Source organism: Chamaea fasciata, unplaced genomic scaffold (assembly GCF_029207755.1).
Source record: "Chamaea fasciata isolate MVZ Bird 193981 ecotype frontalis unplaced genomic scaffold, bChaFas1.0.hap1 SCAF_1, whole genome shotgun sequence".
NCBI lineage: Eukaryota > Metazoa > Chordata > Aves > Passeriformes > Sylviidae > Chamaea > Chamaea fasciata.
The window spans coordinates 81,873,363-81,889,329 of NW_027094086.1; the positions used below are offsets into that span (position 1 = coordinate 81,873,363).

At 37.6% G+C, this 15,967-nt stretch overlaps 1 protein-coding gene across 2 annotated transcripts in view; it reads right to left on the bottom strand.

The window, feature by feature from the left end:
- Positions 1 to 15,967, bottom strand: part of DROSHA (drosha ribonuclease III) — a 70,481-nt gene that overhangs the window by 26,204 nt on the left and 28,310 nt on the right. For both annotated transcript variants that reach the window (XM_066186590.1, XM_066186578.1), the window contains exons 14-19: positions 14,237 to 14,361; positions 10,774 to 10,873; positions 7,978 to 8,085; positions 3,435 to 3,542; positions 935 to 1,073; positions 201 to 261 (exon numbers count right to left, since the gene is read on the bottom strand). In XM_066186590.1, the coding sequence (XP_066042687.1) occupies positions 201 to 261; positions 935 to 1,073; positions 3,435 to 3,542; positions 7,978 to 8,085; positions 10,774 to 10,873; positions 14,237 to 14,361 (641 nt within the window). The remainder of the gene's footprint in view (positions 1 to 200; positions 262 to 934; positions 1,074 to 3,434; positions 3,543 to 7,977; positions 8,086 to 10,773; positions 10,874 to 14,236; positions 14,362 to 15,967) is intronic.

Sequence of the window (15,967 nt, forward strand, 5' to 3'; positions counted from 1 at the left end):
TTTTCTGCAGGCATAACCAAACATTTACTATGTCACTGCTAATGGAGGTTCAGCACACTTTCATAACATAAAAGTCAATTCAAAAATGACTTTTCGCTTCAACTATTTGCCAAAGCTGTTGGTGACAGTAAGTTGGTTATTTCTATTAAATATCTCCCTCTGCAGCAGCTTCCCTACTTGCAAAAAACTATTTTCATTACCTGGAAGGAGCTGGATCATCCTGTCCCAAACGGGACATAATATTTATCAGGGTGTTTATCCCTAGAAACATAAACAATGCACTATTAAGTAAACAGCCACTAATTCACTTTGAATAAATGTAGAAAACAATTACTCAAAATGTTACTTTATAATTGCTGTACACAAGATTATCCCGTTACTTACAGGGTATATTACATCAAGTATAATCCTTACCAATGATCTCTGCCTAACTGACTGCAGTCTCATTACAACAGTATTGAATTTTTGCATTCAGGGAGCCAGATAAATACCACCTTTGCATGAAAAGGACATTCTAAACATTACATAAGCAACAATTTACTTCATTATCACTGAATATACTTTAAAGGGATGAGGAATATTTTGCAGCAGACAGACCACATGTTCACATTAGGAAGACACATTTACAAAATATATTCCAGTTTGTTCACCATGTTGAGCAGCAAATTAAGAAAACAGTACTTGCCAAAAATCTAAGCAAATATATCCTCCTGTTTATTACCCTTGCTTGTTCTCAGATCTTTACTTACTGACTAATTTCCAAAATCCAGTCTTTTAGAAAAACCTCACTGGTATGTGTATATAGTCATTGAAATCCTCCACTGAAGGCATCTCCCTAAAGAACAATGGCCAAGGAAATGATAATGGAACAAAGGGTGTTCTTACTAATTAAGTGTGAGGTAAGAAAAAAATGTTAGTGGTGTAAGTAGCATACCTTTTTTTCTCATGTGTATATGGTGAACTTTTCTATCTCCATACTTGGGCTGTCGAATCCCACAGTTGGATAAGGAATTTCTGGCATGATCCGGATTCATCCCAAAATTTAAATGATGGCTTGGGTGAGTCATGGCAAGCTATAGTGTAACACATACAGGAAAAAAAAGTGTTAAATATATTTTTGCAAATGAAAGAAAAACATTATCTTAGACCGGTAGCTAGTAATAGTTATTTCTCAGTTTGAAGAAAGGTTACAAAGTGATGTAGTGAATTAGAAACTTGGTTCCAGCAATTTAAAAGTAGAGTGAACTATTTCAGATGTCAGAAAGAAGCAACATTTATGCTCAATCATCAATTTAACTAATTGACTTTCATCATCTTTTTCTTTAAAGAAAAAATTAGTTTAGAAGAGAAAAAGTATGAACCGTCAATTTGCCTCAAGACTTTCGCTTACCAGCTTTGCTGACCCGATTTCAATATATTTGCTTATTTAGAAATATATTCACTCTAACACTGAACTATAAATATTCATATTAAAAATATAAGCAATTAAAAGAGCTTCTCAACCATACATGCTTGCATCACTTAAATATCTATAAAGCTCTACTAGCTCAAAAAATGAAACAACAACAAGTACATTATTCCTGGCAGAGTTAATCACAGAAGAACTCTCTCTCTCATAGAGGATTCACTCTTCAAATGGAAGAGAAATGACAGGATTGGTCCTCTGTTTTACCTTTGTACCACTAAGGATTACCACAAAAGCTTACTCTGCTGCTGACACCACCACTGTAGAAATGGCTGCAACAAATAGAACTACAGCTTCTTTTTCAGAACTCCATCCTACAAACTCACACATTTTCTCCTTTTTTACACATACACAGATCACAATAGTGTGCTTGTATAAAAGTATGTGCACACAAAACTTGTGTATAAAAAAGAGGAAGCACTGGAAAACGCAAGCTGCAGAAAGTTACTTCTGACACATGCAGGACTGGCGCTGCAGACTGTGAGCACAGACATTGAGTAATTCATTCAAACATTGTCTGTTGCTTTCTAAGCATAAAATTTAAAGAGTAAAATTATATTTAATCAACAATAAGAACTTTCTCCAAGTCCTTTCTAATTCCTTGATAGTATTACTAAGTTTGTTGTAATTGCACATTCTCAAATTGTGCTCCATCTGGGCTAGATGACACATTACAGCTTCTCTGAATAGATAACTTAGTGTAATCTTTTTTTAATCTGCTTGTACTTTAAAAAGAATACACCATGAATAAATAGGTAACAATCAATGCAGAATTATACATCTAACATTGCCTATGCTCAGGTAGATGACTGATACTATATACGTCTTTAAAAAGCTCTTCTTATGGAAAATGTTTGTAGGTTTTAAATAAGTAAGTGTAGGGACAAAGCATTAAAAAGCTCACTTGTTATAACTAAACATGACTAATGCTTACACACTTGATTTTTATGCTTTCATCTTTCTTTGATTAGAATTTACTTGTTGGTTAGTGTGTAGGCCTCAACATTTTGAAAGTTTCCATCACTGCATTTTTATCTTTGACATTAAAACAGACAGGCTGCCAACAACCAAATCCTAGAAGATGCTCAATGTTTAATATAACTTGCAGTCGGAAAAGGCCTGGGAAACAAATTCTAGAAACCAGAAAAACTGTGAGAGGAGACATTTTCTTAAAATAATTTGGGAGTAAAATCTCTAAAGAAATACGAAAACTGCCATGTTTTGAACTTGGTCCAGTCATTGGAGAGAGATGACGCTTACTTAAGAAGGAAGTTCTGAATGGAAGTCCCCATTTTCCTTCAGTAAATTCAGGAAAAGTCTAAGAAGAAAGGGGCCACCGTGTCAAGCATCAGCCTCAGAAGTAATCAGTTCCAAATATGCACTAACATAAAAAGCTGCTTATGTGACAAGGATGCATCTAAAAAAAGTAAGAAATTCTCCTCTCCAGTTCCTGCCCTTGCTTGTTAACAAAAAAATTTTATTGTGTACTTGCAGAAATCCAGAGCTGAACAGAAGTTTGCAAATTTCGATTCACCAGCTCCAAATGCAAAAAAGGGGCAATGTTTTAATTATTCTCTTTTAGAACAACTGGCTATAGAAATAAGAAGCAGGGCACATACACTCATCTGCAGAATAACACTGTATTCTCAATAAATACCTGAAAAAAGGAACTTACCCAGAAACGAGTACTTGACAGTCTTTTCAGTAACTGCATTTTTGTCTTGCTACACATTACAAGCAAATCCAGATCTACCATGGGAGCAAAGGTAGGTGTAATATCTATGTGAACAATAGATATTTCTATTTAGAAGTCTCTTGGGAAAACTGAAACTTTTGAAAGATCTGCAGTACAAGTAAATAGGTCCATCCAAGCTGCAGCAATGCCGTGCCATTTCAGCACTCTGGATGAACTCAGTAATATCAAGAAGAGAAACCAGCAAGAGGTTGGGGTTCTCTCTTCATATCTTACCTGCAACAAGCACCTATCTCGAAAAGTGTAGCCTATCAATTTGTCCAAGTGCATCAGACACTGATGGTAGCGGACATGGTGGGTGAGGACAGGAAGCATCATTGCATGCTGAAAAAACAAATGCAATAAGCAAAAGCATTCAACCTCAGTGTACAGAGAACTCAGTTGACCGAGTTAAAAATACAAACACTTCTACCAATTGTTACAACATCTAGTTTACTGTTTTGGTTTAAATGAGGAAAAAAAAAACCAACACAGTTTCTCATCCTTCATTTATCAAGGCACTTAATTAAATATATGTTTTTATCTCCACAGTCCTGCCCAGACTAAGGGAATAAATACATAAACCTAGTCTTCAACTTAAAGAACTACAATGCGGTAAAAAAATGTCTGGTCACCATTAACAGCAAATTTCAAGAAGCTATGACTGAATACAATGCTATATGTTAATGACTTTTAATTTAACATCCTGTTTCAAAATTGAAGAAACACCACTTCTCCTCTGCCTCATTACATTGAGGAAGAAAACTTTACACCACTTTAGCCAGTTTTCACGAAACAACAGTAGCTACTCAATTTTCAAGCACAGTTGTGCCTCGCTTCACTTCCTTTTGAGGAAGAATTATGGGATTTTTGAAATGCTGTAGTCTGGCACATTTAATGTGCTAAAAAATTATCAGAAAGGATGTTGTTTGTCTACAACAGAGACAATGTTTTTTTTTGTTGGGGAAAATGTCAATAAAACTGAAAAAAACCCAACTATTTTCTAACAATGGCAGTCTCCCTCTCAGTGTTTCAAAGAAGGAATTCTACACTAATATTGACTTTGGATGCATCTGGGTTGAAATAAGCAATTAGTATAGCTTATCAGTTAAGCAGTATAGCAATATGATATCAGCATCACAATTCTTGCATAAGAATGAAAGGAGAAACAGGAGAAATGCAGGATTTAAAGACTTTTATGCATGTGACCATTTCTGAACTAATTTTTGCTAATCATTCCTATTATTGACATGACACAAATATATTCAAAATAATGGTGTGTTTTAAGGGCATTAAAATCTGAGGCCTGTCACAATTAATTCAGAAAGAGGATTGTGTATGATTAGAGGAAATGAGTGGATAGCAAGGAGAGAAGCATGAAAAACAAGCACACAAAGTAGGTGATATATAATTTACAGAATAAATGATGTTACAGATTTCTGCAGGTCACTAATGACAGAAAAGAAGAAAATACAAACTGGTGAATGTTACAAGATGAAAAAGACTAACCAATGGCAAGACTTTCTGCTTAAGTAAAAGACCATGAAATTCCTGAGACTGAACACAGAGCTGGAAGGTAATCACAGAATCATTTAGATTGGAAAAGACCCTTAAGATGATTGAGTCCAACTGCAAAAGTAACACTCAAAACCCCACTGACTAAACCATGCCACAAAGATCTTTATAAGTACCTCCAGGGATGGTGACTTCATCACTTTCCTGGGCAACCTGTAACAATGCTTGATCACCTTATCTGCAAAGAAATTATTCCTAATATCCAATCTTAAGCCCTCTTGGTACAATTTGAGACCATTTCCTTTTGTCCTGTCACTTGCTGCCTGGGAGAACATACCATCTCCCACCTGACTACAGCCTCCTTTCAGGCAGTTGTAGAGAGTGATAAGGTCTCCCTTGAGCCTCCTTTGCTCCAGGCTAAACAGCCCCAGCTCCCCCAGTCACTTCTCATCAGACTTGTGCTCCAGACCCTTCACCAGCTCTGGACACGCTCCAGCACCTTGATGTCTGTCTTGTACAGTGAAGAGCCCAGAACTGGACACAGGATTCAAAGTGCAGCCTCACCAGTGCCACCAGTACAGGGGGACAATCACTGCCCTGCTCCTGATGGCCACACTACTGCTGATACAGGCCAGAATGTCATTGGCCTTCTTGGCCTCTTGGGCACATGCTGGCTCATGTCCAGCTGGCTCATGTCCAACTGGCTGTTGACGAGGAACTCCTCCCTGGTCCTTTTCTCTCAGATGAAATAACCAGCTAAAAGCAAGAAAAAGATCTCCAAATGACAAAGAAATATAAAACCACTCCAAGCAGAATAAGGAAGCGTAAGCGAAGTTTTATTTTGCTACCATGTTGTTCATTTAGAGTTTTTTGGGGGTAATTTGTAAGAACATCCTTTTTATCTCCATATAAACTGTACAGGTGTGCTTCCTGTGTGTTCCTTCATGGAAGGAATTAATTGAAAAACACCAAAACAATCAAACCTCAAACTGTTTCACAGGACAACTCTGCTTCACTGCCTCTATGCTCCACTGTACTAAACAGTCTCCTCAAGCAACATTTAACATTCTTCACACCAATACGTCCCTGCATTTGAGGACCGAAATACCAAGTTTCAGACTTTTATCAGCTATGGTGCATTGAACAAAGAATTGACAGACCCCTGGGAGCACACAGGAAGACTTTAATTTGACTCTAGAAGTTATATTGATAAAATGCTTCTTTTCTGGCACTAACTACGTTGATTGAATCAACGTCCATCATCTTGGAGTATGGCTATTCAATGTTTCTGATGTTTTATGTATTTATCTCTTTAGAGGAGATTTTTTAAAATATGTATGATTTTAAATAGTTTGCATGTCCTCCTCTTGCTCCAGCGAGCACGGCAAGGCAGAGACTCTCTCAAGTGCCCTCAGAAGTGCCATCATTCCCCAGGACATCAGGTGCTCCTGACCTGAAGCTACTAAGGGGAAACAGATGAGCTGAAGTATTTTGGAATGCATGAAATGCTGAACACTCTACACTGCTGTTGAGGGCTCACCAGCAACAATGGTGAGGGTGGACAGGGGGAACAGAGGTGGAGTCTTCTCAGCATGGCCAGATCCTGCCACACTGTGTATTAAGTGCTCCCCAGCTCAATGGCCAAGTACTGCACTTGATATACTGGGTAACTACAAGTGAGCCTGTCAGAACTCAGACATTTTACACTTTTTTTGAATATTCCACTCACCATTTTTCCTCCCCTTTCAAGCAGTTCATTGCCAAGACAGCAAAGACCAGTGTCATAAAGGCTACATGGAACTCAGAGCAAGTATAAGCTATCACGAGTGACTTAAAAGAGTTTCAGTCTTCTAAACTGAAATGCTTTTAAAAGCAGTAATTTTGAATCACTGCACTTGAGCTCTGTCCCCAGAGCTGATTTATAAATATTTAGTTTTAGTGTTCTTTAATCTGGGAAAAAGCATGTAGCAACAGCAAGCAATCTTTCATTTTACAGACATACAGTTGCCTATTCTGGGCCTCTCAAAGAAATCAAATCCAAGGACTCTCATACCAGAACTGGCTGATTTAGATGTTACAGCTGCAGATGGGCATAAAAATTGTGAAATAACTTTACTTTTATCATTCTTTGGTGTTTTGCTGTCCTTCAACAAAAGCAGGAATATTCGAGACATCAGGAGATGAATCACAAAAGATATTACAAATAACACAGAACAGTTTCAAAGCACCTAAATTGAAAATTTACACTGTCTACTTAAGCTCTAAAAATAGATACAGTTCACAACAAAGAAATTAGGAAAGGGCTGTAATTTCCCTCAGCTGTATGAGGAGATACTATGCCACTACTCTCCTTCTACTTCAGAAGTAGAATCACAAGAAATATTTCAGACAGAAGGAAAGCAATTTTAGTTACTAGCATTTCCCTCTCTGTGGAATTTTCCCCTTCGGCCTGACCAGACTTCTAAGATTACAATGGAATTTCTACCTATACTCTTGCCTAGAAACTCCCTTAATTTATACATCACATTGTTAAGCTAATATTAAGTTGCATGCATTTAACTCTAACATCTCCAAAACAACAGCTAAAAAATAACGCAAGTATATCTCTAGTATAATTATTTGGCTGCTAAAACTACTCAAATTTTATTAATACAAAATTAAATAAAAACCGCACTTATTTTTATATCACAAAGGTGGTGGCTATCAGCTGCTTTAGAATAGGATCTGACAGAGATATGTTCCTTGGAGATGTCATGGATATGAAACAGAGTATCTGAAAGATATCTTCCTACTGAGGCTCACGTGTTTTAATCCATAAGTTTGTTGTGATGTGGTTTTAAGGTTTTTTTACTTTCTTTCAAGTAAAAAGATATTTCTTCATACAAGAAATAGATTTACAGGTTTACTGTAAAACTTGGGGTGTTTTTAAAAGAGATCTAAATAGAAAAAGATATTAAAACTGAAGTACCTAAAACCAAGCCAGTTGATGGATTAAGAGTTCCACACTAGACTCAACACTTGGCAAACCTCCAGCCTCAAGATGGCCATTCCTAACCTCTCCCCTTGCACTAATCAACCCCTGGCAGAAAATTTTAAATTACCTTTTTTTTGTGTGTATAGAAGAGATGGACAGAACACTAGAATAGTTCCCTAGATCAACAGATATTACTGAGGTATTCATTTCCATTTGGTTCTTCAGCCTAGAACAAACCCTTGCAAAGGTAAATGGCAGCTATCAAGAAAATGCATCTTTCCGTTCAGTCACCTGGCAGACGTCAGAGCGTATCCCTGTTTTCCAGAATCCCTGGCTGCTCAATTCCACAGTCACTTCACGTCTCATTGTGTTCTTCTGACGAATTTTCTGCAGTGCTTCCTAAGCAAGGAGAGAACAGAGCTCCTGTGAAGAACTTGCTACAACAAAGTACAGCAATGCATGTACCACTTGTTCACAATACCCATGTAAGGTTCAGTTTTGATGCGCAGTTTCTAAGGCTGGTACAGATGTGGCTGATAATGGCCAGCCACAGACTGGCAGATGTGTTGGAATACAGTATAGATACGGGATTTTGGTAGACCAAGGAGAAAACAAAGGTGACTAGATTTTTTTTTACTGCAAATGACAAAACAAACCAGTCCAGTTCATACATCCCAGATGACACATAAGTAAGAAAGGTAAAGTCCTTCAAATGAAAGCACTTTCTTTACCAGATGTACAAAGAACCTCTTCATGCATGTCCATCACTGTTAGTACTCCTGGTTTGAACATTCAGTAGGAGCAAAATAGGCTTTGCTTTGTCATCTTGGCTATTTTGCAACAGTTCCTGTTTAGCGATGTCACTATGCCCAGTCTGGGAAAGGGGTCAGCATTTACTAGTCCTGGTGACTATCCTGATTGAAATCTATTAATTTTATTTCAATATAAATATGTTTTACCTTAACCACCAGCTAGCTATTTGGTGGTGTGCAAACAATTTGTCTCTAGAAAGCATGTAAGGGTCAGAATCATTAAAAGATTTTGACAGTAGCATTAAAAGAAAATGTTTTCTGTAAAAAAGAATTGAAAGAAAACCACATAAAATAAATCAGCCCTGGAATAGAATCTCTTGGTTGTAGTACTATAAAGCCCTGGGGTGTGCAAGCTCCCCACACAGCATGAATTAACTGTAAAGACTCTCCTCAATGTTCTTCCTTATTCAGAACACAAAGCCCTACAAAGTTGCAACTTATCCTGCCTCTCCTTCTCCTTTTCATTACAGGGTGCTTGCTCAAAGCTGTCTCTTCCCAGCTTCCAGTTTGAAGCCTGTGTGCATATCTGGGCAGGAACAGGCTCTGTTTTCTGATTTGCAGAGACTCACAGAGCAGTTCCAGCAGGTGCATCTGTCCAGACATAGATTCATCAAACCTCAGACACCTCAATAAAAAGGTGTCTAGGGTAGGATGCTAGTTAGCCCCGGCTCCTTTTATATTCAATGAAGGGGATAAATGGCTTCAAAAATGCATTTCTCCCTCCACTGACTTCAAAGTGAGCCTTCAGGTCCTAATTTATGCACCTGCTGCAAATGCTCAAAGGTAGGTTAGAGGAACAAAGCCCCAGGCATGACCTTGTCACAAATAATATCGTTGTACAACCTCACAGTGGTGGATGACTGATGGCAGAGGGAACAGAGATGCTTCCAGCATCAGCACTGTACCCCTTGTGCATTGTCGAAGGTGTGTCATTGAGTTTTTCCTGAGAAAGGTGCTACAGTGTTTGCCAGACCTGGCTGTACTTCAGTCTGACTGGCTCAGAAGCACTACATAATTTATTATTCATAATCTTTAAAGGCTCATGTACCAGTCAGGTACAGTCCTACAGCTCCTTCTGAGTTACTGACACCTTCACTGGCAAATATATAGATTATTCTCACATAAAGTTTCTGCTTCAGCCCTGTATGCCTCCCTCTTGGCAAACTACTTGTAAAACTCGCTATCCTACATAATACACTCTAGAAAAAAAAATCAGCAGTCCACACCAAGTGCCATATAACAAAGGAATGTTTTATCTTCTGGAGCAAAATATGATCACCCCCTTACAATCAATCCACTACAATGTTACAAATGAGCCACCCATTACTCCCTAATGAAAATATGACATGTCAATATGCAATGTCATATGTATCAAACAGTTACTCCAACCAAAAGTAATTCCAAAAGCCCAATTTTTGAGACTTCCCCAAGAAACTGGGGAATTCTCAGGAATCGCACTCCACAATTCTCATGGATCTTTCCCAGCTCAGGGTAGTCCATGATTTTATGAATAATTAGTGTTTCTAATCAATAAATAAAAATACAGCATCACTTAATTAAATACCATCCTGTACTCGAGAAGTTAATTTCTCCTCTATGTAGTCTTTACACAGGTTGTCAAATTAAGAGTGCCTGATAGACAGGCACCAGATAAATTCAAAGCTTCAGTCAAAGGGTTTACAGAAATAGATAGGTTTGTTTAGGGTATATTTAGGAGTCTTTGTTTTCCTGCTTTTAATTCCCAACTGGTTGAGCATTTGCACTTAGGAAATGTTTATTGCTCATCACTTTGTGGGAAAAAAACAAAAAGAGAAAAATATCTCATCTATCATACAACAACCAGATGATTTCAAGTCAAAGATCCTAAGCAATGTCACAATACCACCTAATAAATTATGGTTTATGCACACAAGTGTGGCAGTTTTTATCTCAGAAGAGAAATGTTTAAAATTATGAGCCAGTTAAAAGTACATTACAAAATAAAAAGTCCTTCTCCATGCTAATTCTTGAAACCATTAATGGCAACAGCTACAAAGAAGTTATGGTTCCATAACAATAGTTTCTATAATTGGGTAAAAAGCTTGCAGCAGTCTGACAGCTGAAAAAAGGAAAAAAAAAACCCTCATTCAATAACAAGCATAGATAAAAATAAAATCCATGTTAAGAGTCTGGAAAGAAAATCTCTGTAAAGGATTTCTATTGTTTCCATAAACAGAGCTTTATTCCATCCCAAATGACAATGCTCAATTATCAGCCACAGGAAGGTCCAGAATACCTCTCTTTGTGATAACTTCTGTTTATCTGCCTGTTTGACTTTGGGACTATTAGCCAGTAGGTGACGCAGCTTCACATAACTCTTCCACAGCTTTTGGTATCTGAAGAACAAAACCAGAAAACAAGTATTTCGGTCAATGAACACGAGTCTCTCCCTGTTTGTCATTAGGAACACACACCAGCTGCTAATAATGCACACAACGTACACAAAGAATGTCTACAAGCACGTCTTTGCTACAGAAATACAATAATCTCAAAGCATTTTCTGAGAGGTGACAGTGCCTGGGCAGCTGCTCCAGCAGGGTGGGCCGAGTAGCAGAGAGGAGTCATTAGTGTGCAAAGTGAGGTAAAAAATAGCAAAGATCGGGGCAGACCCCAGGTCTCCCAGATACCCACCCATCCTCTGCAAAGGGCCACCTATGCATGCTGAGACTTGCCTGCCCCTAAACTCAGTTCAGGCAGGAGAAAACTTCTTCTCCACACAGTTTACCTATCACTCACTGCAAAGGAGTAGCACCCTTCCCCAGGAAGTGTCTGTCCTTACACCAGCTCAAACATTTCTGTGAAGCACATGAGGAAGAGCTCTAGAAGTCACATGCAACAAGAAGTTATTCTGTGAAAAGTGAAATGAAACTTTTGTTCCCTATGGGTTTTTGCTGAATGGAAAGAGCAATTCAAGTTATTTCTGTGACTGACACATATTTAAGTTTTCTGGTTTTCTCCAACCATCCAGCATTTTCTTATTTTGGTGGTGTCTAATTACACATGAACCCCAATTACATTTTCATTGGTGGGAGTCCCTCAGAAATCTAGCATAAACTTTCACCAAATTCTTAAGAACTTATTCAATTTTAAGACAACATGCCACCATTATATTCACCTGCAGTTGACCAACAGGTTCAAAAGTTCCAATGAGAAGAGAAACAAAGAGAATTATGACAGAGATCCTGCGTCCTTAGGAAACAATGCTACCTTCAAAATGTAACCTCTGTATTCAGAACAACCCGTAAATCAGACTTTGAATAGGAAGCACGGAATTAGAGGCCAGAGGAAAGAAGTTTATCCAAGTTAGCTTTTATTCATGTTTACATCATAAAAGAAGATCCTCCTCAGCAATAACTAAGAGCAGTGGTTTTATTAGGAAGTTTTCATGTTAGTGGCTTAGCAGTCAATGAAGCAGCAGCTCTTTTACCATTTCATAATCTTTCCAACATCCCACATTCACAGACACTTAAATCTTTTCTTATTGGCATTTTCCCCCCAGCTATTTCTCTGCAGCATTCTTGAATGTATACTCTCAGCCTCTGGAGACACTGATATTTTTTCAGTCTACAAACACATCTGAAATGGTCAATCCATAGACTTTTCTCAAGCTCCATTCATCACACTTTTGCAGACTGCAGAACAGCACATCTATTTTTAACAAATCACCATCCAAAAAACCCGAAAGAGTTAATGAACAAATCAACCAAAACAAAAAGAAAAAATGCCTTGAGAAAGTTTCAACCCAAAAACAAGAACTTGAAACTGTGATCTACAATACACATTCTTCTACAAATATTGATAAGGGTGAAACAAGCTTTGCTATTGCAATTAAGTTTGAGAATTAATAAACACATTTCCATTACAAAAAATTCAGTATTAGAGCATCACAAAGACAAGACACATTAGAGGAAAATCTCTTCTGGGCACACATACACCAGACTTAAGCCTGACATTTATGACAGCACCACAGACATCCTTCACAAAAAATGCTTTGTTATTTGATAGAACAAAACATACCTACGTTCTGCAGACAGCTCCAAGGTTAAAACCCAAAACAAAAAACAAACCCAGAACTGAATTTTAAAGAAAAAGAAAAAAAGCATGGGAAGAATATTTTTTGTCTCTTTATACTGTTTTCAACGAAAAGTACTAGAACTTCACAAATACTAATAGATTCAGCACCAAAGTAGAGATAATGCTTATATTTTTGGGTCTAATTTCTACTTCCTTTTGATGGACAAAAAAACTAAAAGATGAGGAGATATGTTTTAAAGATAAAACTGATGATCAAAGCCAAAAAACCAGTTTTATTATCCGGATTAGCACTCGATATTCCCACTTCCTGCCGTGTTGGATTTAAAATTCTCAGCAAGCAGTTGCAAAAGAATACAACTGTCATATATGCACGAGTGTTTGGGCCTCAAAACTGCAGATCTGTTGAGCAGTTTGCACATGAATCATCTTCTTTCTACATTTTTGTTATTAGTATTTGTAGGTATTACTGTTTGCTTTCTTGTCTCATTGCTGTTTCCAGTAAATCATTCTTCTTTCAACCTGTGATCTCTGCCTTTTTGTGTGTCTCAGTGGAAGGTGAAAGGAGTGGTTTGTGGTTCTCTTATTAGTGGCAGTACTAAATTGGTGAATACCATTTCTAAACAACTGCACTGAAGAAAAAGGCCACCTTAACTACACATGCACCAGAGACAGGCTTTATACTGTCACCATGCAGAAAGCAGATGTCCCAATCACTGGAATAATTCCCTGAAATAGTTAGAGGTTAAGAAAAGAAATGGGAACAAAATCCAATCATCACTTTTGCATCCCTTCATCAATCCACAGTGAAAGAGTATTTTGCTCTGCCTGAAGTCCTGATTGCCTCTCCACTTCTTCTCTACATTCCTCCCACCCTCTATCAGGATATAAAAAGCTCAGAAAAGTAGCAGGGTGCAAGAGCTCCCAAGCTAGGAAACACTATGTAGACATGATCCTTCAAAGCACAGAAGGAGATGATTAAGTAGGATATAGCACTAGGCAAGAAACGAACATCATGAAGTAATCAAACAGAAAATGGTTACATTATTCCTTATTAGATGAGAAACCTGAAGAACATCTAATTAAACAATCAAGGAGCAGCACTGAAATAAAAATAATTACTTTTGCACATGATGCACAATAGTAACGGTTAAGTGATTACCTGAAATTTTCTCCCTGTCAGTAGCATTAAAAGATTCAAACAGTGATTTGAGAAATTTAAAAACATCCATTCAGGGCTGTTTAACAAAATGACCTAAGTACATCCTCTAGCTCAGAAGTCTATATGCTACAGACATTAGGAAGCTTGGGTAACTATTCCTCCTTCTCTGCCTTCCTGTTACACTGTTCTCTGAAAACCTGCCACTGGCCTCTAAGAGAAATAACATGGAGCTTGAGGAACCATCTTTTGCTGGTCCCAGAAAAGTTGTTGTCAGGTTTAGAAGTTTCCTACTTCACAGGCATGCATGTTTATTTCAGCAGATCCTGAATTATTCCAGGGAAAAACTTATTCCTTTTATTTTCTGATTTGCAGGAGCTTGTGTCCAATGTTGTAAGCACTAAGCTTTATACTGGACTCAACTAAACACATAACCAAGCCCTATTTAAGGCACAAATGACACCAGTAATGAGTTCCTGAACAAAAGAAAGAAGGAAAAGTATCTTACTGAGGATCTCCAGCATAACTGAGTTGAGCAGGTCGTATCCCAAAGTGCACAATAATAGGGAAAGTAATTACATCAGGATTGAATTGTTCACGGTCTAGTTGATCAATACGAACTGAGCTGGGTTTCTAGGAGAAAAAGACAAAATACAACTAAATTGACAACAGCTCCATGGAAAATTCACTGCCTCAAGCCCACAATATCCAGGAAACACAAAGCAACAACATTCCAAACTTAATGAGAAGCACATTAAACTAGCCATTAATACTATTATAAACAATTGGCAACAACAATAAGAGAAACAAAGTTAATTGACCTAACATCTAAAGAAAAAAAACAAAAAAGGCATTTTAATTTTAAAAACCTGGAAATTTACTTTGACTACTTCCAAGAACTTAAAACAACTTTCTCTGGTCAAGCATCACACCAGAAATAAAAATTAGGATTAGCATTCTGGCATCCAAGAATTTACACGCCTGAGCAGTTTGCTAAGACCAGGTTACCTCTCTAATTTTAGTTCATAATTTCCCAAAGCAAGTGAAGCCATTATTAGATCCATTCCATCACACTGACTAAACCGCATCAAAAAATATCTGTCACTACTCTCAGAAAAGGCTCCTAGGCTGATGCGTACAAGAAGGAATACAGTCTTGTATAATGAGGAGACTTTTGCCCTTTTTTCAGTTCAAAACAGAAGTTCTTTTTATTGTTAAAAAGGACAGTGCAAAAGAAAGCAACTTTTGCTTCAGCTCTGTAAATGCAGAGAGTAAGTAATTGCACATCACTGTAGCAAGACATGCTGCTCACAGAGCTTTTGATGACTTGCCCAGCATATTTAAAAACTCAGCTGAAGGTGCACAGTTTGTCTTCAAGTAAACAACTTCTCCATTACCTGTCAAGCTGCTTTGTAACATGCCTGCTTATTCCCCACTTTGCAACCAGCTGGATGAGGCCAATATATTTTGCTTGTCTTAGGTTTCAGAAAAAGGGCATTACTTCTAGTTACCTGCATTTCAGAACTTCTCATTTAGCACTGTAAAGATGCACTCAAAGATGAATTTCAGTGTTACAGAAACAGCTCCCACCATTCTCTTCACAAAACAATAAAAACTGTGTCAAGAACAAAGCTTTTACCCTTCAAACCACCTTGGTAGAACTCTTCACAGGAATAATTTTCTGCACAGATAAGCAAAGCCAATTCTATATATGGCCACAATTTCAATCTATTCTAGAAAAATAAAAACTTACTTAAATGCTTGACTTTTTTGGAGGGTTGCACAAAACTAGCTTGAGAAGTTTTTATCTTCTCTTGTTTGTTGGTTCTCTCCACTCTTAATAAACTGAGGAACTTCTCCCATCTCTGTACCCCTTAAAAAAGCAGCCTTGATACACCACTCCTCTGAGAACCAGGTCAGCAAAATTATGTATTAATCAGAATATCAAACAATAATTGTACTCAATATACCAATTATAATCAATACATTAAAAAAAAATACAGACACATTTTAGATACTTAAACAGAGGCCAAGATACTCAAAAGAGTAAAAAGGACATATTTCACTACGCATATTGCAGGATCTGTGTTAGACGTGTGACCTCAGGACCACTCAAAACCAGACTCCTCTTCATTTCCATGACACTGCCTTGCATTTTGTCACTCAGTTCCACAGCTGTAAACAGACGGCTGATAGCAACCAGGACAAAAGAACTTCTCTAAGACTTCATCACAACAGC